The sequence below is a fragment of the Atractosteus spatula genome, chromosome 27 (genome assembly GCF_055471065.1).
Source record: "Atractosteus spatula isolate fAtrSpa1 chromosome 27, fAtrSpa1.hap1, whole genome shotgun sequence".
Classification (NCBI taxonomy): domain Eukaryota; kingdom Metazoa; phylum Chordata; class Actinopteri; order Semionotiformes; family Lepisosteidae; genus Atractosteus; species Atractosteus spatula.
Genome location: NC_142732.1, coordinates 8,523,496 through 8,548,112, shown reverse-complemented (window position 1 = coordinate 8,548,112; position 24,617 = coordinate 8,523,496). Strand labels below are relative to the sequence as shown.

The window sequence follows — 24,617 nt, the reverse complement described above, 5'->3', positions numbered from 1 at the left end:
ATACTCTTCTGCTTTCTATTATGTATTTAATACATACTTAATAATATTTTATAACTTTAAACTATTTGCAAACAAAAGGAACCAACCGAATAGCAGGTAGCAGCGAAATAGTTATTTCTGTAAAAAATGTCTGCATACTTCATTTCATAAACAATGACTGCTGTTTTAATATTCGTAGGAATACTGCAGTAATGTTCACACGATTTATATAAGAAACTTGCAGAATTAAATTTCGGGATTGCTTCAGGACTGGATTAACCCCCACCTTAAAGTGTTAGCCGGTATATCATGAACCATTTGATTTGATAAAAATTTATGTAAATAAATACTGCGAACCAGCGAAAGTTTTCCTGTGAACGGAAACAGACAGCCCTGAAGGAAAGACCTAGACAATATATCGTGCGCAAGACTTACTGTCTCCACGATTTATGGTCTTTGAGGTTTTGAGTCACAAGAGGTCTCATTTCCTATTGAGAGGTTAAAGCATAGTGCTGCTTTAAAGGCAATTACTGTTTTTTTTACATCATTCTAATTACGCCAGCTGAGATTTACAGTAATATAGTAAAAGGTCTCGAACCCACACGCTCGAGGGACAAAGTGCAGGTTTTCGTCTCAGATCAGCTCTTAATTAGACAGCTGCGTTAATTATTGGGCCAACTGATTAATTACAGTTTTTATCGTTTGCTAAAAAAAAAGTGCGCTTTGAAAACCTGTTTTATGTATCATTTGCGCATAATTATTCTGTTGGGAAATGAAACTAAGTGTGTTTGTGTAGTGTTAGCCTGTATTAAACCGCAGGTGAATTAACCCTTTCGTGGTGTTAATGATACGGATATATATTACCGGAAGCTCCAGACCAGGGTTTGAGTGAGCCTGCTGGCTCCACCCCCCGGGACCTGGTCTCAGCCAATCAGGGAGCAAACCCAGAGACACACCCCTGAAACTGATCGGATCGCTTTCGGACGGGAAATGACACGATTCGACAGCTAAAACGTTTAGGGCTTTGGGCTTGTGAGAGATCAGAATATGACCCTGGAACAACATAACCGCCCTTGTAAGTGCGGATCCGACACCAGCTGCCTTGCCTAAAAGGACTTCATCTAACTTTCATCGTAAGCAGCGCCGAAGGCAAAGATAAATTACAATCCCATTGAGAGGAAATAGATATAAAATGCAAGAGGAGCAAATCAAGATAGTAAAGAGGAACATAGATCAATACACTCGTTTAGATGAACTAAGAGACAGGATGTATTGTCCTCATTAATTCTCTACCAATAAAGAGCAAGAAGCAACAATGCTGTTGGGTTTCTTTTGGTCTGGTCTATAGTACTGGTTCGCTCGCCTTCCTCTTTCTCTTCATTTTATTGTCCTAGGAATCCAGGAGTGACTTGTACTAGATCCGCCACATAATGGTGACCTTAGAAGAACCCAAGATGCGAAACTTATTTTAGCAAATTCACTTCCTCTGAACTGGACTGTACACGGAGACGTAGCCTGAAAAAGGAGTAGTCAAACAACGCACACCATTCACGAACTACTACAACTTCCACAAACAGGACGCTGGAATCAGCCTGCGATTTAAACATGGGAGTGGAAGAAAAAAACAAACATTAATAATGCCTTCTTGGTGTTGATATCAGAGACGGGAGAATTGGCAAATGTTGTAGAAATGACAAAGGATATTTAAACAACGCTTTCAAGACGTCTGAGACCGGGCAAACAGTTTACAGATTAAATTAAAATTACACAGGTGCACAGTGTTGCATGCAGTAACACAAACAAGTCACAGGCATAGCATGATAAACATCTCAGAGTGTCTTGGACAAATACTTAGGTGTATGTTGGCACATCATTGTCGTCTTCTAGGCCATAAAAAATGTTAAACAGAATGTCATGACATTAAAAGTGATTAATTTCAAGCAAGTGATGTTTGTTTAAATTGCAGAAAAATTCCAAGACCACATTTAGAATATCGTATACAATTCCGGTCACCACATTACAAAACAAAAAAACTAGTGCTGGCTCTGGAATCAGACCAGACAACGAGCAACGACAGTCAGTCCCGGGTTCGACTGTGACCTGTCTCACGTGCTCATTCTGGTGAGGCCTGCAGGCCCGTCCGGAAATGATCCCAATGATGTTATAGCGACCTCAAGTGGCCTCAGGGAGAAATGCAGCGCATCACCTTGAAACAAATGAAAACAGATCAAGCAAGACATCGACAATTAATAGCGTGTTTTGTTTTGAAATTTGGTTGACTTACGGAATAAACTCCGATATTTATAAAATACCCTACCGTTAGTAGGGCCATTTCTATGTTCGAAACACATTGGTGCCACTGTGGTTGCCTATATTAAAATGTCAAGTTTTATTGAACATTAATAGATGATAAAAGAGAAAATGGATGGAAAAAGACAAGTGAACAAAAAAAAACCCAGAACAATATATTGCCAGAGATAATTACAAATCTGAACACGACAGGTTAAAATTTTACATTTTAACCCAATTGTGTTTTTTGCCTTGTTTTTTTCTAGTCTTTTATGGAGTTGAAGGGATATTGTATTTCCACCTTATAAGCATTGAAGGAGGGGGTAGAATTGGTCCATTTTGTTTTGTGGATGCGATTTCTATCCGTTATCAATCAGAGATTAGAAATACACGAGCTTTTCACATTGTACAGTATAACATCATATCAAATATCTTAGATCTAACACCCACATTCAAATGCTTGAAGAGAAAAGTTATCATTGCAGAGGTCAGCGGCTTACTGGTTGTCGCCGAAGTGTCCTGACAGGAGAAACGCTGAGGAAGTAGATGTTCTATAGAAGAAGAACATTTATTTACAGTTAACCTGTAGGTAATACTTCCTATATATCATAATCACAAAACAAAATGGTCCAACGCTACTCCTTGTTATCTCTCATTTTTTTCGGATACCTTTTGTTCTTCGATCGGATTATGATGACCGTAAATAAAAGTTTGAACCAAAAAGTAAATAAACACGCAGAGGAAGCGTGTTTGCCCGCGTTGCTGTGGAGGTGACGGGCTCGGCGCATCAGGAAGACAGACGTGGAAGGGTGACGGTGGTCGGTCGGCGGAGTCTGAACCTCAGTAATTAACAATAGCGCCACGTCGCTATTCCTGCAGAAACTCTCGTGGAAACGGGGCTTGACAAGTTCGCCCTCAGACGCCTCGCTGCGTATGTTAATGAGATGCTGTTTCCTCTCCCCCATAGCCGACGTCACGGGCGCTGCAGGAGATGATATTGAGCTGGTGATATGAAGTTGCCCTTCCTGCCGAACCGCGGAGCCGTGCGGGAAGTGGAGACTGCACAGTCGGCGAGGAGGCGAGCGTCGCTGCGGAGGGGATGAAATGGGACTGGAGGTGTTACTGTTCGTCCCGAATGTTATTGGTGAGGAACGAAAACAACCATCTGTACGCCAGCCAGGCACGTTTAAGAAGCGTGTCGGCGAGCGAAGCGCTGGCTACACAACGCGACGGCTGCTCGCGTAGTGCCGTTCTGTGTTTATGCCATCTTAATTGAGGGAATCTTACGTTTAACAATAAGTCTTTGGTCCGTTTGTGTTCAGATGGACTCTGCTGTACGCACCTAGATGGAGATAGTTAGAGATAATAAAGGCCAAGGTCCGTCAGTGACGTCACTCCTCTCACAGGTGATCTCTTGTCGCACAGGGTACATCCGGGTCCTGCTGCTGGGCATCGCCTGGGCTTACTTCCACGAGCCTGAGGTTTTCATGCCCTGCTACGTCATTTCCATCATACTGGATGGTGAGGAAACTTTGTATAGTAGTTCTATTGAGTGGGAAAGCCCGTGCAGCTTCCCCTTGAGAGCAGAAGGCAAAGCAACAGAAGAATACAGGGTACTGATATTGAAAGCCTGATTTTAATTTTGTTGAGAGGGACTATAGTTCCCCGGCTGTGAAGGGGTGTCTGTGTCTCCAGACCCTGGGGCCCAGTCCAGGCCAGCGCAGTGACGGGGTGTCTGTGTCTCCAGACCCTGGGGCCCAGTCCAGACCAGCGCAGTGACGGGGTGTCTGTGTCTACAGACCCTGGGGCCCAGTCCAGACCAGCGCAGTGACGGGGTGTCTGTGTTCGGTATCTCAGGGGTGGACGGCTGGGCAGCCCGGCGCCTGAACCAGACGTCGGAGTTCGGGGCCTGGCTGGACGTGGTGGTTGACAACCTGGGCCGGGGCATGCTGTGGAGCATGCTGTTCGAGGTACAGGGAGTCCCGGAAGCGCCACTGTGTGTGTGTGAGTGAGTGTGTGTGTGAGTGAGTGAAAACACTTACAAAGTCACTGAGTCTCAATATCAGTATCATGCAGGGGAGATTTGCCCTGGGATTTTTAATGACCACAGAGAGTCAGGACCTCAGTTTTACGTCTCATCTGCAGGACAGTGACTTTGTTTACAGTGTAGTGTCCCCGTCACTATACTGGGGCATTAGGACCCACGCAAACCACAAGGTGAGCGCCCCCTGCTGGCTCCACTAACACCTCTTCCAGCAGCAACCTTAGTTTTTCCCAGAAGGTCTCCCATCCAGGTACTGACCAGGCTCACACCTGCTGGGCTTCAGTGGGCTGTCAGCTGTAAGCCGCAGGGTTACAGAGCTGCGTCATATCGAACGGTGCTTAATTTAATCAATCAATTTGATGAATGATTTTGGAATAATAATAATAATGAGGCCGTGGGAGCTGTGCGGAGCTGCTCACGTGCTGCGGGGCTCTTCGCAGGCAGGCTGGCTGGTGGCGGCGGTGGAGTGGTGCGTGTTCGTCTGCACGCACAGCGCCCTGGGAGCCCAGTGGAAGAGCCGTCTGGGAGGGGGCCCCCCCTGGGTGCAGGCTGTCATGGCCAACGGTGAGCCACGCCCACGGTCAACAGCGGGAGGCGGGCGGCGAAAAGGGTGTGGCCTTTCCAACGAGAACACTTCCTCGACATCTCTTTTGCACACCACCGTACAGCGGTAATATAGTGCAGCATCCCGCTTGGACATTCCTGTGTATTAAACTGACCCTTGTGGAAACTTTAAGGTCACTCGGGAGAGTTTTATAGTTTTTACTAAAAGGTGGTCTCCCCCTTCTCTCCATATTGCACGCTGCATTCAATTAGTTTTGAGATTTTTCTTTTTATTCCTAGAATTGTGTCCAATAAATTCTAATGTATTTTTCCCCCCTCTATACTCTTCCAAGGGAGTCAAATGATCTTGCATGAAATATATGAAGGCACATATTAAGGGCAACACATGGAAAACATCTGAGTGCAGGGCAGGTAAATATTTTGAACACAGGATACAATTTGTGTCTTAGATCCTCACTGGAAGAAAAGGGGGATTAAGCTCCATAAAAGTGTTCTGATTACAGGGTGATGAATATGAAAAAGTGTGTCTTTAAGTCTCACAGTTGTTTAGTTTAGGACAGGGGTTCTCTATCCTGGTCCTGGAGGACCACACACCTGCAGGAGTTTACTTCCAGACCTTTTTGATTACTTCCTTGAACTAAGAGGTTGTTTGCAATAAACATTTCTTCTTTTTCAAGTTTTGAAAAGTAAATATATATATATTGTTTCTGCTGAAAAAAACATGTCTGCGGTTTATTTTCCTTATGAAATGAAGTAGTGCCCACTGTCCTGCTGTGTGCCCTCTCCTCTGTGCTCAGGCTTTAAGACCCCCCTGGGCGTCCTGGCAATCGGCGGGCTGCACGTCCTGCCCGTGTGGCTGTACGGGTATCAGCGTGGGGTCCTGACCGAGCCCCTCTCCATCCCGGCCTGGCTGCAAGGGCTGGGGGCCATCGTCCTCATAGCAGGGAGGCTGCTGTGCTTCACTGTGGAGGTGAGATCTGCAGGAGTGTTGAAGGAGGGGGATGAGACAACACCCGGGTAATGTGGTTTCTGTGTCCGTTTGCATCGATGCGGCAATACTGCATCAAACCCTGGTGCTCTGCAGTACTGTCTTCTAGAAAAACGTCTACCGACAGCAGAACCGAAAAAAGGAATTGAATGCATTACGATTGAATGTTTTTGGATGCTTTAAGACGACGATATCCATGAGTCACTGTACTGCAAAAGCGCTTATTCAGCTTATCAGTGCGAGTCAATTGGGCACAGGAGGCGAGAGACTGAATGCCAAGCCTTTGTGAAAATTACGAGGAAAGACACAGAAAGGAATGGTGCAGGCTGGAGTAAGTGACTTTAGCCACTGAATTCGTCAGTGGTGGGGCCAAGTCGGCTTCAGCGATGAATCAAGGTTTTACGCGGACATCGGCGGGTGTAGAAAGACATGGGCGAGTGCGTCATGGACGCGCACAACGATGCGCTGATTGGGGTGTAAAACAGATTCATCGATGCACAGGTCCAAGCGTGAAGTTCTGGGCAGGAGGGGCTGTGTCTCACAGAGCCCCGCCTTTAACGATTAACTGACCTGCCTGCACGGCGCCACACTTCCTGTGGGCTTGCCCGGACGGGACACCGTTCCAGCAGGACAGCACGCGTCCTCTTGCTGTTCCCCTGACGTTGGCTTTCTCAGGAGAGCAGGACGTGACGGTTGTGCCACAGAAACTGCACTCGCCAGACTGGTGCCCTGCGAGTTGCAGCTGTCAGCTGTGAGTTGCAGGGTGATATGACTGCTGGCTTTGTTAATGGCTTGGTCAAATTGTTGCAGTTGTAAGGGACACATTCTCTCATCTCTTTTCCAGGTGTGGTGCATCTGGATGCATATCCGATTTCTCACCAGGGATGAGAAGGCGGCGAAGGAGGAAGAGTGAACCTGCTGTGATCAGCATGCCTCCAGCACTTGAGCACTTCAGGTTGAACTGCACCACATCTCCCTGCTGCAGCACCTTGATGGAATGGAACAAGTACAAAAGCCTGCCGACAAGTTAAGCCTTAGGCAAAATATTTGTGAAAAAAGGGAAACAGGGTTTCGCACCTAGGCGTCGCGTGTTTGCACTTTTAAAAAGGTCACATTGACAGGCAAATGGTTGCACTGTGTTGCCTGGCAACATCTGACTGTTTAACTGGTAGAAAACAAGTCTCCTCTGGAATGCTGCTAAAGTCTCTTTTAGCTTTATGTTAGTATCCATAGTGCCCCAATATCTGGAGAACATGACACATAAATACTGTACTTCATCAGGCCCATCACTTATAGTGGATGATTCAACTCTAATTGCCTGCTTCATGTGGAGTTTGCCCCCCCCTCTGTCCACTTAAAAACTGCAGCAGACCCCCTTTTTTTAAACTCTTCTTTCAATTTTTAATGTTTTTCCTGTTACCCACTTGGGTTTCTCATTTCCTGCCCCAGGGGCAAATGCTGATAAAGGCAAAGCCCTTGAGTGATTTTTGTATGTTTTAGGGTGTCAGTTGTAGGAAAAAAAAAGTTATAGAATAACGGGGACAGAAGCAGGGGGGCATTCCTGAGTTTTAAGTGGAAGGATGGGGAAACGGGTATGGGGCTTTTCAACAGTGAACACTTCCACTGGAGCTCCAGCACCAGCTGGTGTGCCGGCTTCCAGTACCGGTCTCTCTGAGCTCGTGACAAACGCCATCACAGTCGCTCCTCCTGCACATCAACCTCAGCATTTCTATAAGGACTGCAGTTTTTAATAGTGTTCAAGCGTAAGACACGTCACATGAAGAAGCACTCATTCTTTTAAAGAAAAAAAAGAGAGGCTACCAAAGGCTGCATTAATACTATATTTGTTTCCTTCAGCAATAGTTACAGAAATTCACAATGTTGGTTACAAATGTTTAATATGGTCTGATGGCTACACAATGTTGGGCACTGCAGACTTTATGGAGTTAGGATTCTGTTATAATGAGTTATATTAATACACAGGCAATGAAAGAATCCTTGATTAAACATTAGCAATGTTGATCTCTTTACACAGGCTCATTATGGCACTACTGAGGGGGGGATTTTAAACTATGTATTTAATTTGTCACTTCATAACTTACACATTCATTTTCCTTAACGCTTCCAGTAAAAGCTTTAAAAGAGTGGAATACTCATTGTTAAAATATTTATGAAAAATACAAAAATAGTACAGTGTTAATATGAAATAAAATTATCTTCAAGCATATTCTTTCTCCATTTTCATATTGGTATTTAAGCAATGTAGATTAAGGGAACAGCAGGAATGCAAATGGTTTTCCTGGAGTACAGCAGTAACGCAAAAAGTATAGAACTATAAGGGTGAACCACCAATTGTGCAGCACAAAACTTGATAATTTATTTGTGAATTAATTTTGGGAAAATAAGCACTTCAAATCACACACTAAGGCCACTCAATTCTATGAACAAAGGACTGGTTCCATATAATTTAACATGACACATATGCAAATAGTACCTGTGCTAACCTATACAGCTGCCATCCCACAATGCTGCTATTGCCTGTCAAAGGCCCCAGTATTGCCAATCAACCCCCCATGTATTCATAATCCCTTTCTGCATAGTACAGACATACCGCTCATTACCGTGTCAGAAAGCAACACAAAATTACATCTTGAACTGAACATTCAGACACCTACTCCAATTTCAGGTAAAACTAGAGCATTAAAAGAATACATTTACGTGCTGTGTTCAGAGGCACGAGGCGCACACAGCAATTTCACAAACGAGTGTTAAAATGGTGAAACCTCCCAGGGAGTGTACAACTGCTTGTGCACCGAACATATTCACCGTTGCAGGACCTATCTGCTGCACCATCTCTCAGTTCCCCAGAAGGAATTGGCCGATCCCTTTATTAAAGAATTGATCATTCTTCTCCCGTTTTCATGAGCCGTCTACACTACGTTCTCCATAGTTCTAGCATTCCAAGCCAGTTAATCTTCTGCTATAAAAGCGGGACTCGGGCTTTGCTGGAAAATCCTCTTGAGAGAATAGCACCTTAGTTGTTTCAGAGCCATGCTCTTGTGTGGGGTTGAAGCACGAGTGATCAGCTTCCTCCTTAGAACAAATTTTGATTCCTCTGCACATTCTTTACTCGTCTAAGAGGCAGTCTCCAAGCCTAGGTTCAGCAAAGCCCCAACTTTCAAGGCTTACAGGCGGTCTTAGGTCAGGGGCTCAAGGGGATGTTAATCTCGACGAATTACTTCAATTAAGCCATCCAGTAGAAGTGAAACCCAAGATGGAGACACACTCCCCTCCTTTCAAGGATGGTTCCAGTGGGAAATTTGGAAGCTAAGTATATTCCAGAGGCAATGGAGAAACCAAGGGTTCCCTATCCTGGTCTTGAAGGCCTGTGCATCTGCTGGTTTTTATTCCAAAAAGAGCTCTGTTACATAATGAGAATTCACATAGGATCATTTCTTTGAAGTGTTGGGAGTGTTTTTGGCTTTCAAACCCCTTGGATGTTGCCTTTTGATAACTGCATTTCATAATATTCTGCTGCCTGTCATCAAACACGTTTCGAGTAGAAAAAAGGCCAGTATTGTAAATATTTAATTAAGTAACTTGTTAATTGAATTAAGGCTTCAATTAGGGTCATTCAGCTGGGGCGGAATGAAAGGCAGCAGGTGTGTAGGCCTCCAGAACCAGGATTGGGATAAACCACCTTTTTTAGGACTTACCTTTCTGTACAAAAACAAGTGTCCAAAATACCACAAATCAGCCCTTAAATTGACATTCATGATGATTTATAGCTACATTACTGGAAGCCACATTAAAATGACAAAAAAGCATCTTTTATACTCATGTCAGCTCTTTGCATGCCTTTAGTACTTTTACAGAAGAGTAACATGGGTTGTAACAGACAAGAACCTGTCTAGCACTTTCACCTCACAGTTTGAGAAGCACCAGAAGGAAGGAAAATTTTCTTGTGTCAACACATCACCCCATAATATCCTTTGCCTCTTCCCACGGCCATGATTTTTCAATCGAGGGATTATGGGAAGTGCGTCCATATGAACTCCGCAAGTTCTGCGGTGCCCAAGTCTACTGCAGGCCTGCGATTTCTTTGAACTACTGCATTCTCCATATGTAAGGTAGGCTAATGAAGCATGGTTCTAGACCTTTAATGGTGTGAAAGGGGAAAAAAAATACAGGACTTCTGGAGCTAAAATTAAATTTAAAATGAAACCTGAAGAGTCATCGAGTTTGCTTAAAGGAGTTCTAAGCCTTTTTCTGTAGAAAACCCGCTTATAATGCTATAACAGTATTAAAATTTGGACTGCACAAGAGAGAAATGGCCGATGTGCCTGATTCTGTCCCTGATTGATGTTGTTGGGGCTAGGCAGCGTGAACTAGGGTCGAGGTCATTTACAATGGGGAATAACAGCACAGGCAAACAATCCACTTCACAGAACTACAAAGCACTTGGCACACTAGCTCTGTAAATTACCTGGACCAGTTCCCAGAACATATACTGCATTCATAATTGATAACATCACTCGGCCCTGGACTAAAATTCGCCATCGGCACCGTTAACTAGTTGACTGTTGACTAGTCTACTGAGTGGATTAAGCACGAGTGCGGTCACCGCCTGTGACTGAGGGCCCGGCCACAATAGGCACAGGAGATTCACAGCTCCGTGTGTTCGTATCAGAACTAGCCACCCCAGAGCACCTGTACCTACTGCATAGAAGGGGCTGTCAGTGACCCTTCACACATGATGACAAACAGCTGGAATGAAGGACCTGCTCTTTACATGGGGGGACGTAGAGATAGCACCACAGGCCCAGATCACCAGGCTGGATATCCTTTAAGGCTAAGGCTTGGACACCGGTCAGAGACGGGCTAAAATGCAACAAGGAACAGAACCATGATTCACTTTTGAGATTACGTTTTAGAAGGCTGTGAACGGAACCGATCGATGCACTGGAGCCAAAACAAAAGTTCAGAATATATTAGCAGTGATTTATAAAGTACATAAACTTGAATACAAGTGGTGAAATGATGCACACCGTTTATACGATTGTGTAGAACCTCACAAGGAACGGTGCGACGTGATGGAGAGGAGGAAGGGGCAGACCAAGTGGAGCAGGAAACAAAGAAGAGTGCTTTCTGGCTGGCTCAGCGGTCAATCAGATCCAGCTGTTAACGTTCCTGTACACATGTGGTGGGGCATAGCATCCCGAGCAGTCCTGCGCAGTGGCTATTCTAGCAACAAGCCAAGTCCACTCCCCCATACTACACAATTCAGTACAGTCCCTGCACGGGACAAACAAGACTATGCAGTTTGTCCCAGAAACAGTGAAACAAAGCTATCGTGCTGTTTATAACACCATGATTACATACCCAACGCCTCTTGATCTTTCCTGTGTATCAATGAAAATGTTTGTCCCACTTTCTAGAGCCCCTTTATAACAGCCTTCAGTGTCACCTGTAGTGTTTGTTGGGAGGACTGCAGGGGCTTGAGGATGTGAAACATGAGCAAAGAGACTCAGAGGAAGACTCGAGCAGGCAGCACAGTTACTCTGAATTCAGTGTCGGACTGCACGTATCGGGACCTCAGCAATGCGATTGGACATCTGAGCCAAACCTAACACAACACACGCCCTGGACCACAAAGAGTCGGTACACCGTCACCTCCCACTGAGTGAGGGTACACTGCTCCCCAGACTCAGTAACCCGACCTCTGCCCCTTTAAAACACTTCTGTTGGCAACGTTTAAAATCCCAGAACCAGCTGATCACTCCTATACATCTAGAGTTTAGTTTTACGATTTGGCTATTTTGACTTGAAACTGTAATTCACACAACTTCGGGATCATTGGCATTGACAATCGATCTTAAATTTAAAGGGGGGGGGGTAAAAAAAATTAAAAGCTTTAAATTGGCCATTTATCTAAAGCAGGAGCAAAGCCACTGGTCCAAAGAATCCAGAGTACAAATGTAACACATGGGTGCAATTTAATTGTACTTTTAAAGTAATCAAATCAAATATAATCTCTTCTCGTTGCGGACCAGACACTGACTTTTTTTCCCCGTTTTAATGATACCAAGACAGAAGCAAAATATTAAAAAGAATAACTGGTCCACAAGTGATGAGAACAATCTAAAAACATGCAACATCGCTCACTGGGCTGATATTCGGACATGTGTGATGCCCACGCACACACACATCCCCTACAATAGGGAGACGATCCAAAACACTATCCTTCTCCACAGCAAAGGCTCCAGATTTGAGGTCGCTGACGTTTTCCTGTAGAAATATATTGCTTGACCCCAGGACTGGCTGCTGTGCACTTCTATGTAAAAGACTCCCAGCCTGGGACTGTGGATGCATTGAATTCCAAAATGTGACGTATGTGGCTACTCAGCGATTAAAAGTCAGTAACAAAAATCAAATGAACGGCAAAAGATTTTTTTTCTACCCCTTTGTCTCTTCTTTAAAGCTGGTTTAAAGGGTCTGATAGCCTGGCAGGACAGAGGGGAAAACAAGGGGGTTGCAGAAGCTGTGTGGGTGATACTTGGTTATCGCAGCATGAGGACAGCACCTTCCACCCAGCTCTCGAGGAGCAGGTGCCATTAATGAGCTGCTGGTGAGGGCAAAGGTGAGACGCGGACAGAGGCCTCTAGGGGGCAGAGTTCCTTGTCCTTTTCTGAAGTCAGGCAGGCTGCCCCCCCCCCCGGTCATGGTGGTGTCCCACATCAGTCTGGCCTCTAGAGGGGCTCTGTGGGAGGGCTGCACGTGCAGGGCTCAGCAAGCAGCCCCTTCGCTGTGGCCCTGGGACAGGAGAAAGGACTGCACCACCTCCTGGGTGGCCTGAGTGCTGGTGTTGACATCCTCCAGGGCGTCGGCCACTGCAAACTGCCGGTCCCTCAACCGGTTCCAGTTGGACAGGATGTTGTGGTACTCAAAGACTTTCTCGTAGTTGCCCACCGAGTTGTACAGTTTGATCAGGCCCCGGTAATCGTATTCTAGTCCGCTGTAACCCTCGCCAAAGAGCTTCTTCCCTGTGTGAGAGAAGCACGCACAGAGAAAAAGCTTTAGCTCTCGAGACAGGAACTGAACCGGCTATTTTTTCAAGTTTCTTAAAAGGACAGAATGAAAATTGCGTATTTGCACAGTTTTGATTACGTTATGTTATTACACTGTTATTATTATATTACTGTCTATTGTCTTATCTTCTGTTCTATTTATATACTGCACCTGAGTGACTAATGAGAAACACTTTTCACTATACTATGCACCTGTGTAAGTATAATGACAAATAAAGTTGAATTGAATTGAAAGCTTGGACATCTTAACACTGACACTGCTGCAGAAATATATTTGCCTCCAAGAGTTAATGTCATGTTAGGATTACATAGGATGTTAATGTGATTTGATTAAAAGCCTAGAAATGTAATGAAATGCTGCTTCTGTAAAAGCTGGCTTGGACAGGCTGGGTCAGGGTGGTGATGTGTATTAGGAAGCTGCGGAGTTTCACACCCCGATCAGAGTGATCTGTGCACACACTGGCTGCACACTCACCGATGGCAATGGAGCGCAGGTACAGCTTCTCAGCATCGTCGTACTGGTTCATGTCGTAGTTGTACAGCGAGGCCAGGTGTCCCACCGACAGCGCCACCTCATAATCCTCCTGCCCCAGCAGCTGCTCCTTGATCTTAATTGCTTTGATGTGCATCTCCTCCGCCTCCTGCGCTCAAAACCACAACACAAGGGCACGTCAGTACTGCAGCTGCCAAAGTCCCTTCGGCTGCCTTGGCACCTAGAAGGAACTTCTACTTACAAGGATTGATTCTGCGGATCTGGGCTACATAAACAAGAACAAATGAAATAAAATACCCCCGACCCCTTGTGCAAGCGACGGCCACCAATTTATCTTTTAAAGTTGGACAGTCTTTACTCCATTTCCAAGAAGTAAGAATTCTTCAGATGACCTGAAGCTGAGCAATTCAAACAAGAAAGCAAATACAAATTAGGGCCATTCTGCTTCAGACTTGCTTTAGGACACCTTAGCATCAGAGTTTCAGGGACATTTCAATCCAGAATGAATGCAAAATGTAGACAGTAATGTGTAAAAACCTCCAATTTACATCACAAAGACAGGCCCTGCAGACCGCAGAGCGACACAGGCGCGGGGTGCCCCTACAGTGAGGACCCTGCCTAATCCTCGCCCGCAGGACGGGCGTGTGAGACACGGACCTTGAACTTGCGCATGGACTGATAGAGCCGCCCGAGGTTGCCGTAGTGTTTCGCCGTCTGAACGTTGAACTCCCCGAAAGCTTTTTTGGCCAGCTGGAGGGAGGACAGGTGCAGGTCGTGAGCCTCTTGCAGGAGCCTCTCCTCCGTCTCCTTGTTATGGCAGTCGATGGCAATCTCCTCCAGGATGAGGGCTGGGAAATAAGAGCAGAGGCACGTCAGGGAGCTGCTCCGCAGATCGGCGCCCACCCTGCGACTGTGGCACGTATTCTTCAAGGGGAACTGCAGCACCATTTTTCAAACCACAATGAATGTAAAATGACACAGTAAATTGTAAAAACTCCAATTTACAACATGAAATTTCCAGGTATGTGCAGAATCATATTGTCATCATTGTCTGTGATTGAGAACGAGGCAACAAAACACTGGGTGAGGTGAAGCGGCCCTATTACATTGCAAACAAGCAGGCTTGTGAATACATCTCTTTTAATCCAATAAAAATATTCCTCGTGTTCCAAGACGGTTTTGCCAGCAATTACTACTTGCTAATGCTGCGTGCAGATCATGCTGGAACATTTCAACAGTGAGATGTCTATTCGCACGACCTGTACTTATGTGCTAATACATCACATTACAGGGACTAGTGAACAAGAAGGACTAGTTTTACTTCACAATTTGTGCAAACTCTTACTCTTGCTTGAGACAAGACCAGCAATTTGCGAACAACATGGGGACCATACTGTACTTTCACAAAGTTCACGATTTTGTGCTTAATTTGGAATTCGTAAACTTTTGAAATACGATCAATTGATCTAATTAAATTTTTGTTACCGAGATTTAAACCTGACAAAGTCTGAGAAATTGGGGCTACAGTTCCCCTTTAAAGCCAAGCTGCTTGTAACATCAATGGCCATTTATTGCCAATGAACACCTTGGTCCTCGGCCAGGACAAGCAGGAAAGGCGTTGCAGGCCCCGGCTGTGAACAAATGTTTGGTAGTAGCACTTCAGCGATACTGTAATCTGACAGGATGCGGTTCAAGATTGGAAAGAGCCAGCATCCATATCACCCTGCAACCCACTGAGCTCCTCAGGTGTGAGCCTGATCAGTACTTGGATGGGAGACCTCCTGGGAAAACCAAAGGTTGCTGCTGGAAGAGGTGTTGGTGGGGCCAGCAGGGGGCGCTCACCCTGTGGTCTGTGTGGGTCCTTATGCCCCAGTATAGTGACGGGGATACTATACCATAAAAAGGTTCTGTCCTTCGGATGAGACGTAAAACCAAAGTGCTGACTCTTTGTGGTCATCAAAAACCCCAGGTTGCTTCTCAAAAAGAGTAGGGATGTTACCCCAGAATCTAAGCCAAAGTTCCCCCTGGCCTTTACCAGTCATGGCCTCCTAATAATCCCCATCTCTGAACTGGCTTCATCACTCTGCTCTGCCGGGAGCTGGACAGTACCTTTCACTCGTTTGGACGACGCCAGGAGCAGGTGGTCCTCAGGAAGAATGTGAGTAATGATGTCTATGGCACGTTCCGCATGGAATCTGGGAAGGAAACAGGAAAGATCACTGCACAGCATCTTTCCGGAGACCATTATTTCCAAGAGCTACACAACAATGGAGTCAGCCTCATGGCCAAATGCTTTTCAAATATGCAATTCTATTTTTGTGGGATGTAAATTGCACAGATGGAACGTAACCACGGAAATTAACTAAATCAGTCACAACAGAAATTTGTCATTTAAAGATCTGGGAGCAGAACAACTGTGTTAATCTTTGCAGACTGGCTACTTACAGTGCATTGTCGAATTTGCCAGAGCTGTACTGGTGCACATAAGAAGAATAAGCTAGGTCTTCATGTGCTGTTGCTACATGTATGTTTTTCCCCCCAAACACAGACTGCCGAATATCAAGTGCTGTCTGGAAGAAAGAAATTGCTCAGATTAGAAACCTCTTGTAAAGCAGTTACAAAAAACTCAACTGACCCAGAAATCTAAAAGCAACTTAGCAAATGATAATGTGTATCTAACTGTATAAATTGCATAATATTACCTACCTGGTAGATAGCGACAGACTGACAGATGTTATCTACATTTAGTAAATAAAAACCATAATCTAGTAGAGTGTCAGAATATTTTGGGTGCTTATGTCCGAAATGCTCCCTGAAAAAAAACAACAAAAAGGGATATTTAGAAAGCCGAACTTTAAAAAAATTTACAAAATCTAGAATACAGAAAAAAACCCTGTAGATAACTGCTTACCGTGCCAAAAACACAGCATGTTTTATTAGCTGTTCAGCTTTCCTAAACTCGCGTTTCACAACACAGGCCTGTAGAGAGAGACAAACACCACTGAGAAGCAAAACCACCATAAACATACATGGGTGTATGCCATCTGGTAGCGCCACTAAAGTCTTTCCCTTTCTGAATTTACTGAATATCTATGATCAGGAGATAACACCTAGAGAAAACGCCTCAAGAATCCCAAATAAAAAGACCAGCTTCTCAGCCGCCGTGTGGCCGAGCTCTCCTGGACTTGAAAGACGCATCCAGGAAAAAGCTGTAGCTCATTATCACGGATCACCAGTGGGAATAATGAGTGAACATAGTGAACATGAACAGGGTTAACAGTCACCTTAGATGCCTGTCTGAGGACATCAACCACCACCTTCACAGGCAGACCCACCGTGATCTCCTTCATTGCTTCTATACACCATCTGTAAGCCTGAAAGCACAAATACCACAGAGGCTTATACAGAAGCAACCGTTCAGAACAGGAAGAAACTGTTTTAACCCCTTAATTCTTCAGAATGACTCTGCTTAAACACTAGAAGGGTGACCAGACTTGCTTTTGTGCCTGCATACAGTCAATGGTTAAACGCATATTTAAAAAAAAACAGAATCAAAACTACAGATTTTCACTCCAACTGCTTAGTCTCCACTGCGCTACCCTCATGCTCAGCCCTGTAGTCAGAAACTTGGCAAGGAAACACGTGGAACACGAGAAATGATTTCGGTTTTCTTTCCGTTCAACACATTCTTGTAATACTTAGGAGGTGATGGTATTAGAGGCCATGCCAACAGAAATGGGTTTGAAGGATAGTGTGGTTTCAAATTCAATAGGTTTTATTGGCAGGACTCATGAATTACAGTGTTGCTAATGCAATAACAATTACAACACATTTAGAACAAAACAAACGTAGGATTATTTGAGAGGCTCAATTTCTGTTTCCAAGGCTGTGACAGGATATCTCATACTGAACACTGGGCTGCCAGCTCTGTTACGTTTGATTTCCTTTCCCCGGGAGCTGTTCCGATTCTGGCAGGTGTGGGAATTCTGGGATTAGGTTAATTATTTCAGGGAGAAGGTTTGTCTAATCCCAGAGTATTTACTGTGGTGTAGCAGAATGTGCACGTCTATCTCTGCTTCTCCCAGCTGCCAGTGGGAGCACAGCCTGCCCCTGGGAAGCAAGGCCTTCCTATGTTGTCCCAGTTTCTATGGCCAGACTGGGATCACTGAGCCTGTATTTTCTCTGGTGTTGGTGTGACTCAGTGTAATGAGCTTCAGGACTGGCTGGCTGAGGGTGAGGCTCTTCTCTTGGTTCATATACCTCCGTGTCTTTCAACACTCTAAAATCATGCAAGATAAAATCCAAGACCATCCAGGTTTCTGACACAGCACAGTGTGGTACATATACTTGCCCACACTCACTCAAACACTACACCCTTTCCCCCATCAGCCTCTCTTATCTCAGCGTACCTCATCATAGTGGCTCTTTGCAAAAAGCAGGGCACACAACTCTCCGTACAGTGCAGCCTTGTTGGCCTGATGACCATGCTTGGCCAGCTTCTCCATGTAGGACTGGGCCAGCTTAAAGGTCTCTTCTCCCAAGTGGTACTTGCAATTGCCATTTCGTACGTGGAGCAACCTAGGACCAACCAAAATGCACAAAGCCGTACTGTTACAGCCATCCGATTTCACAGAACGCTGGTGCTACACTAATATTGCGTTTATTTTCGGGAAGTGCAGCAATGCAGTCTCGCCGAAAAGGCTAGCATAATTCTGGATGGCTATTTAGAAAGCACGAATTTAAAACAATCTTTCTGTTTAACGTTTCAGTTTGCTTTTCGGTAGACTCAGCAGGACTGAAAACACTTTCTCATCATGGGCCATGCTCACTCCTGGTCTAAGCATGGTCATCCCTGCTCATGGGACGAGGACAGTTCACCTCTGCCCCAGAGCTGCCCCCCTGCCAGCTTACAGCTCACCTCACACAGCACTCCACAGCCCGGTACCAGTGCAGCACCTCGTCGTGCAGCGTGCACAGCTGCAGGCACGACAGGAACACTTTCTCAGCATCGCTGTACCAGCCCGCATCTGACAGGAAGCCACCTGGATGAAGATGAAGAGGAGCCTGTGAGCAGGCTGGGTGTCTAGTAGGGGCTGTTCATGGGTCCCCGAGCTAAGTCATCGAATGCAGCATGGCAGTGTAAATATACCTAAACCACTTATCAAGCACTGCAGCCAACGTCAACTCCAATTCATGGGAAATCACTGTGCACAACTCCCTTTCTAGTTTACATGCCACAATCTTGTTTAGTAGACTGGTTTTGCAGGAAATAAACCCCCCCATTAAACCACAGCGCCAAGAGAAAACCTCCGCACGAACACAAGAGTGTGCAAACTCCAGACAGACGGTCAGACAAAGCTTATATTGAGCTCTGGAACCCCAGGCCGTGAGGCACAGCACAGCACGGACGCTCACCTAGAACGAAGCCGAACTGAATAGCTTTTTCTTTGACGTGAGCGTCGGACTCGGCGATGTAGGAGCAGCGGCGGCTGAAGGAGTTCGCCAGGACGGAGGCCACCTTCACACCATGATCCATCAAGGCCTGGAAACAGTGGTGCAGGAGGTGTCTGCGGGCACACAGGACAGCAGGACGAGAGTCACCTGCACATCACTCACACCATTACAGCACCCATAGGGCTTTAGAAAGGACTCTGCAAAACTTCATGACTTTAACACCCTCTCTCCTGGGATTTGCCACAAAAAAAAAGTAATAAAAGGACACTAATCCCCTAGCTATGCACAATCCGACTGGACTAATGTGTTCTAATGAGTTATGTGTACTACAGTTTTCACAACAAAGCTTCCTTTGTCTTCAGAGAAGGGGAGATACTGTGAAAGACGAACTTTTTTAAAGAGTTCCTAAGAGTCCCCACAGATTGGGAATTTTTAAGGAAATTTAAAAATGTTATTGATACAGCCAAGCAACAATTACAAAAAATTCTTCAAAGAGAAACAACGTTTTAATTTTAATGTTGATTCCTACATTTTGCCTGTCTGTCATGTATCAAAATTGAGACGGATCTTGGGCTAAGCTAAGAATACATCTTGGGCAAATTTAAAGATGTCACTTCATATATATATCTCAGTTCATGCATAAGTTGGGTCATGCGACAGCAGCAAGTTTAACTCGCATGTCTGTATATAAACAGCATGAGTAATTTTCTGCCCAAAAGCAGCAAAACAAGTCTGACTGTGCTTGGCGATTCCAATAACTGCCTCTATGTATCAGGCAGTCTCGCAGGTCAGATACAAAATTTCCAAGTTTAAGACCGGAGTCTGCAGCATCAAACAGATCACGCGAGGAAAACCTCCGCTGCCTGGAGTCGTACATATACGACTCCAAAGCCCCTTCAGCTCCGGGGTCACACTATCATACCGAACTCTTCCCCCAAAGCCCCGGCAAGGCGGAGCCGGGCACCCCTGTGTCGTATACCTTTTATCCGATGCCCGGAGAACTTTAGCAAAGACCTCCAGTTCACAGAACTCCCCACCGAGTTGACAGAGACGACCCTGCTGGTACAGCTGGAACAGAGCGAGAACACAGACAGCACTGGTGAGAAAAAGAGAGAGGCTGCGCAAGCACTCTGCGTGTCAGGGCTCAGACCCCTTATCTCCAAATTTCAAAAATAAAGGGTGCAACACTTTAATAGACGCAGGGCAACATCTCCATCTACATCAGACCCTGTAGGCCACCTGACCGAAGCTTGAAGAGTGGATCAATATTTACAGAAAATGTTGAGCCCTGCCCTAGCGGGTCATCACCCACAAGACAATGGATTGATAAAAGTAGATCCTCGATGACATTAGGGGTGCTATTAAAAGTTAAACATCTGATCCTCAACTTGTCAGATTATTCCTAGTCAGTTCCCTTGTTTATTGTACCTAATATGCTGGTTTAGGGAGTCTGCATATCTTAACATTTTGAAGGTCAAAGATCCCACAGATTGAAACCACTGAACCTCAGTGTGGCAAAACGCTATCTCCCAGTGAAAAGGACACTGATCTCCACAACGAGCACTGGCGATGCATGAAAAGCTCTCTTCACTATAGCTCCCCCGGCTGAAAGCAGCACTGTGTCAACATGGCTTCAGAGGCCTGCCCGGGACAGATGAAAACACTCTGCCAAGCCAGCTCCTGAATGGGCTGTCTATAGTTCAGCCCAAAAAAGGATTTTTCTAGTGCGGGAGGGACGAGAGAATTATCACACAGTGCAGGCAGTGGGGTCGGGAGTAGTGTGACTGAAAGCACGCCCCGTCGCGCACACAGAGAGCACACTGGGCTCCGAACAACTCTTCATGGGTGCACAGGAAAAATATTTAGGTGTATATAACTAATTTCACAGGGAAAAAAAAATTAGCCTTAGTGTCCAAAAATTACACAAAATCGTATAGATGTTTTGCATGCAATTTTAAATAAGCTGGAAGTGCATTCAATACATAGCTAGAGTCATCACAAATGAAAAAAGTATTTTTTCCCATCATTCCAAAACTAATAGGTGTCATAATCATTAAACTCCATTTTAACAACATATTATTGAGGTTTTTTTTTCTAGATTTCAGTCTTTCTATTTTTGCTGCAGTTCAACAACCAAAATATGCATCATTTTTTCTTCTAAGCTCCCAAGTCTGCATCAGCCCCAGTGAGAAAATGTTGCATTGCTTTCTATGCTCAGCAGAAAAACAACAACACTGCAGATAAGGCAGAATAGAAGACAAGTGTATCATTCACTGGAAAGGCACAGACCAAGGTGGACCAGTTCGGATAGGTTAGGCCAGTCCAGTCCGAGGCCGTCCAGTGTCCTGTGGACAGATATAGGTCACTCGGTCCACCGGGCACACTAGGTCCTGTTAGGATGCATGGAGCTAGACAATTAAGCAGCTTTCAGGCCCTGAGCTCAGCCTCCTGGACTTTTCCCCTTTAATTCCTCGAGGCAGGAGATTAAAGGGTGTCATTCTAAGGCTCGTCACGAACACCTCGTCCCTGGAAAACTGGCAGCTCGGGCTCTTCCAGCTACACCGCTTAGCCTGGGACTGCCCTCAGCAGACTTTCCAAAAAGTAATTAATAATATTATCTTACACTTATATAGAGCTTTTTTGGACACTCCACTCAAAACGCTTTACAGGTAATGGGGATCCCCTCCACCACCACCAGTGTGCAGCCCCACCTGGATGATGCACCAGTACTCTCCCCACACCAGCTCTCAGTGGGGAGGAGAGCAGAGTGATGAAGCCAGTTCAGAGATGGGGATTATTAGGAGGTCATGACTGGTAAAGGCCGATGGGAAATTTGGCCAGGACACCGGGGTAACACCCCTCCTCTTTTCTTGAGAAACACCCTGGGATTTTTAATGACCACAGAGAGTCAGGACCTCGGTTTTACGTTTCATCCAAAGAACAGTGCCTTCAATGAAGATGTGTGGGGGGGGGTGGAATCTGACCCACCTTTTCTGAGTGAAGGAATAAAATTCGGTCGGTGAGCATGTGTGTTAGGTCTCAATCAGAGGCTGCCCGAGACACAACTGTACCAGCTGCAGGGCTCCAGCACGGCTCACTGGCACGGTTAGCGCCAGTACCTGCTGCGCGGGGGTGACGCCGGAGATAAATGTAAGGAGATCAGGGTTTCTGGGGAGGGAGCTGTGAGGACATGTCTTCCCTGGGAAAACAAGGGGCTTTTCCATTCCCATTCCCCAATTTATTCCCTCTGCCTTCTCAGATAACGAGGGTAATTCCAACCCCCCCCCCGAGCTATCTGAATAAAAAGAGACTGTATACGTTACACATGCCGACTGTTTACATGTATAGCATGTACAGGAAAGGCCATTAAGCCAAAGGTGGGTTTGACATGGACCACACGTTAAGTACGGAGACGGGCTGCCAGGAAACACTGCGAGATAAATTCCCGGCTGCCCTCGGAAGAAGTGCCAAGAGCAGCAGGAACTTCTGGAAGACTGTCCCCGGCAACGTCTGGCTTTCAGAGATTACTGCTCCGTCCACGGCTCGGACATACTACGTGCGCAGAGATAGATAACGATAAACGTGGGGCTCACTGGAGGGCCGCAGACCTGGGGCAGTTCGGCGAGGCTACCTGCCCCCCCCCCCCCCCAGAGAGAAGAGCCTAACGGGTAAGTTACAGACCGGGCTCGTCAAGTGAAAAAAAAAAATAGCTATCTGTGGTTTACAAGGCCACTGGAAAAGGACAGGGCGAAGCGTGGGAGTGGAAATTTTGCTAAAAAAAAATAAATGACGCTAACAAAATGAGACGCCGCTCTTCAGCGGAGCCAGGAATCGGCTTCAGGTTCCGTACCTAGGCAGAGAGGCAGCAGAAGAGGCGCATGAGGTTTTCATTGAATAACAGGTGCGGAAGGAGGGGGGCCGTCAGAATAATATCTTGATAATGCCCCCTTTCAGAAGTGCTCAGTGTTTGGATTTTGTTCTTCTCTCCGGGCATTGTGCGCAGACAATACAGGCCGTCCCCAAAAGCGAGCAGGGCTATTCAGGGCTGCCCGCTTCCCGTCCGGGAAAACGGCACCGCTTAGTTCCCTCACACTCTGACGTGTCATTCAGCGAGGCTGCCGCTGGAAAAATACGTCGTTTTACCTCTTTTCTGCGAGGTCACAAGCATGTTATAAGAAGTTAATGCCCGGCCGAGAGAGGAAAAATAAAAACGGTTTTAACCCACGGGCGTGGAAAGCGGCGATTTTGCAACTGTTTTTATTTTTTTGTGCGTGCGTGTGTGTGTGTATATATATATATGTGTGTGCAGTCCAGTCGTGGGATTTTTTTTTATAGCTTCATTGTGGCTCCGTGAGCAGCCTGTGATTAAATACATACAAGGGAAAGTGTTCGCTATTCAGGACCCCGAAGAGTATCGCGAAAACTCCGCCACTCCGGCGAGGCACCAAATACGTTTTTTTATTTGGACTTTCACTCCGAAATTTTGCCTGGCGGTGCGAACTGCGATGATTAGGTTCTTCCTGTACCGTATTGCGGACAGATAACAGGTAGGGGGACCCTATCGTAGCGACAACGACAACCACCGCCACCTGAATAAGGGGGCTCTCTCACCCCTGCAGGCCCCCACAGCGCTCCGGTTGTCAAAGGTTGATCTTTAAAGTCGCATCTGAGGATGCCCCCATTCATAAGTGAACTTGACCACACCTCGATTCGGTCTTCTCCCACCACCTCAGCGCCTCTTCCTCCTCGACCCCTCTCCGCTCCGGAATGATCCGGAGGCAGCTCTCACTGCGCCCACACACACACACACAAAACAAACAAACATCGGGAGAGAAAACCGTGCGTGCTGCCAAGAGGAGAGCCAGGGGAGACCCGACCATCGTCGGGCAGCCATTTACATTATGTCACAGACCCCCACGTCCAGATCAGACTCGGCCTCTACCCCTCCACAGGGCAGACTTACCTTATAGTAAACATCAAACTGGATATTCTCCGGGAGTGAGCGGATCTCTCTTCGCGACCGGCTGTAATTATCCACCACGGCGGAAATAGCAGTGTTATACAGAGTCTCGGGGATCCATTCTAGCTCCACGGCGGCCATATTGTTTTCCTTTTTCTGTAACGAGCACCCCCCCCCCTTGGCCCCCCCGCCGCGGCCTCCTCCTCCTCCTCCTCCTCCTCCAGCTACCACCACTCTTCCCTTGCCCTCGCTAATACCCCTTTCTCCCCAGCTCCACCAGCACCCTCCCGGTGACAAGACGGCGACGGAAACCGCAGGCTACTCCCGTGAAAGCACCAGCACGCCCCCTGATAACCATAATCCCGTATTGCTCCCGCTGGCCCCAATTCCTCGCACTCCCTCTCCGCTGACCCCCCCCCACCCGGCCTCCACTTTTTCATCTGCGCTCTGCGCTGGCGTGCGTGCGCGGTGACGTCAGCGCGTACGCTTGCACGCTGCGCAGGGGAGTTGGTCTTTCTCGAACTGCTGAGATTGTTTGCAAAAGAAAACTTGAAACCCGTCTGACCTCGGTTTTGTAGCGCCCGTTATACTGGTAGTATACCTCTTGATCGGCTGGCCCTGTTGGAGCAGCCTTTTTTTCACACAAAACGCACGCGAAAGCGAGTGCAGCTGATTATGATCAATTTGACGGTGGTGTCAAAACATCAAAAATTCTCGTGATTCTTTTTTTTTTATTTGATCCACTGATTCAAGTCTCC

The 24,617-nt window shown here is 46.2% G+C and overlaps 2 protein-coding genes across 2 annotated transcripts; one reads left to right on the top strand and one right to left on the bottom strand.

The window, feature by feature from the left end:
• Window positions 1-3,243: 3,243 nt before the first annotated feature.
• On the top strand, window positions 3,244-8,091 carry LOC148814318 (uncharacterized). The gene is made up of 6 exons (XM_088907056.1): window positions 3,244-3,412; window positions 3,694-3,789; window positions 4,126-4,238; window positions 4,753-4,876; window positions 5,674-5,846; window positions 6,709-8,091. Exons 1-6 carry the CDS (start codon window positions 3,373-3,375, stop codon window positions 6,775-6,777), a joined length of 615 nt encoding a protein of 204 aa, XP_088763182.1. The 5' UTR covers window positions 3,244-3,372; the 3' UTR covers window positions 6,778-8,091.
• A 3,752-nt stretch (window positions 8,092-11,843) lies between these two features.
• Window positions 11,844-24,129, bottom strand: appbp2 (amyloid beta precursor protein binding protein 2). The gene is made up of 13 exons (XM_088907055.1): window positions 23,863-24,129; window positions 19,879-19,967; window positions 18,861-19,012; window positions 18,364-18,487; window positions 17,855-18,023; window positions 16,730-16,819; window positions 16,357-16,424; window positions 16,152-16,257; window positions 15,891-16,015; window positions 15,555-15,640; window positions 14,103-14,293; window positions 13,428-13,593; window positions 11,844-12,907 (listed from the first exon to the last, which is right to left on the bottom strand). The coding sequence occupies exons 1-13, from the start codon at window positions 23,998-24,000 to the stop codon at window positions 12,651-12,653; spliced, it is 1,761 nt and encodes a 586-aa protein (XP_088763181.1). The 5' UTR covers window positions 24,001-24,129; the 3' UTR covers window positions 11,844-12,650.
• Between the last annotated feature and the right edge of the window lie 488 nt (window positions 24,130-24,617).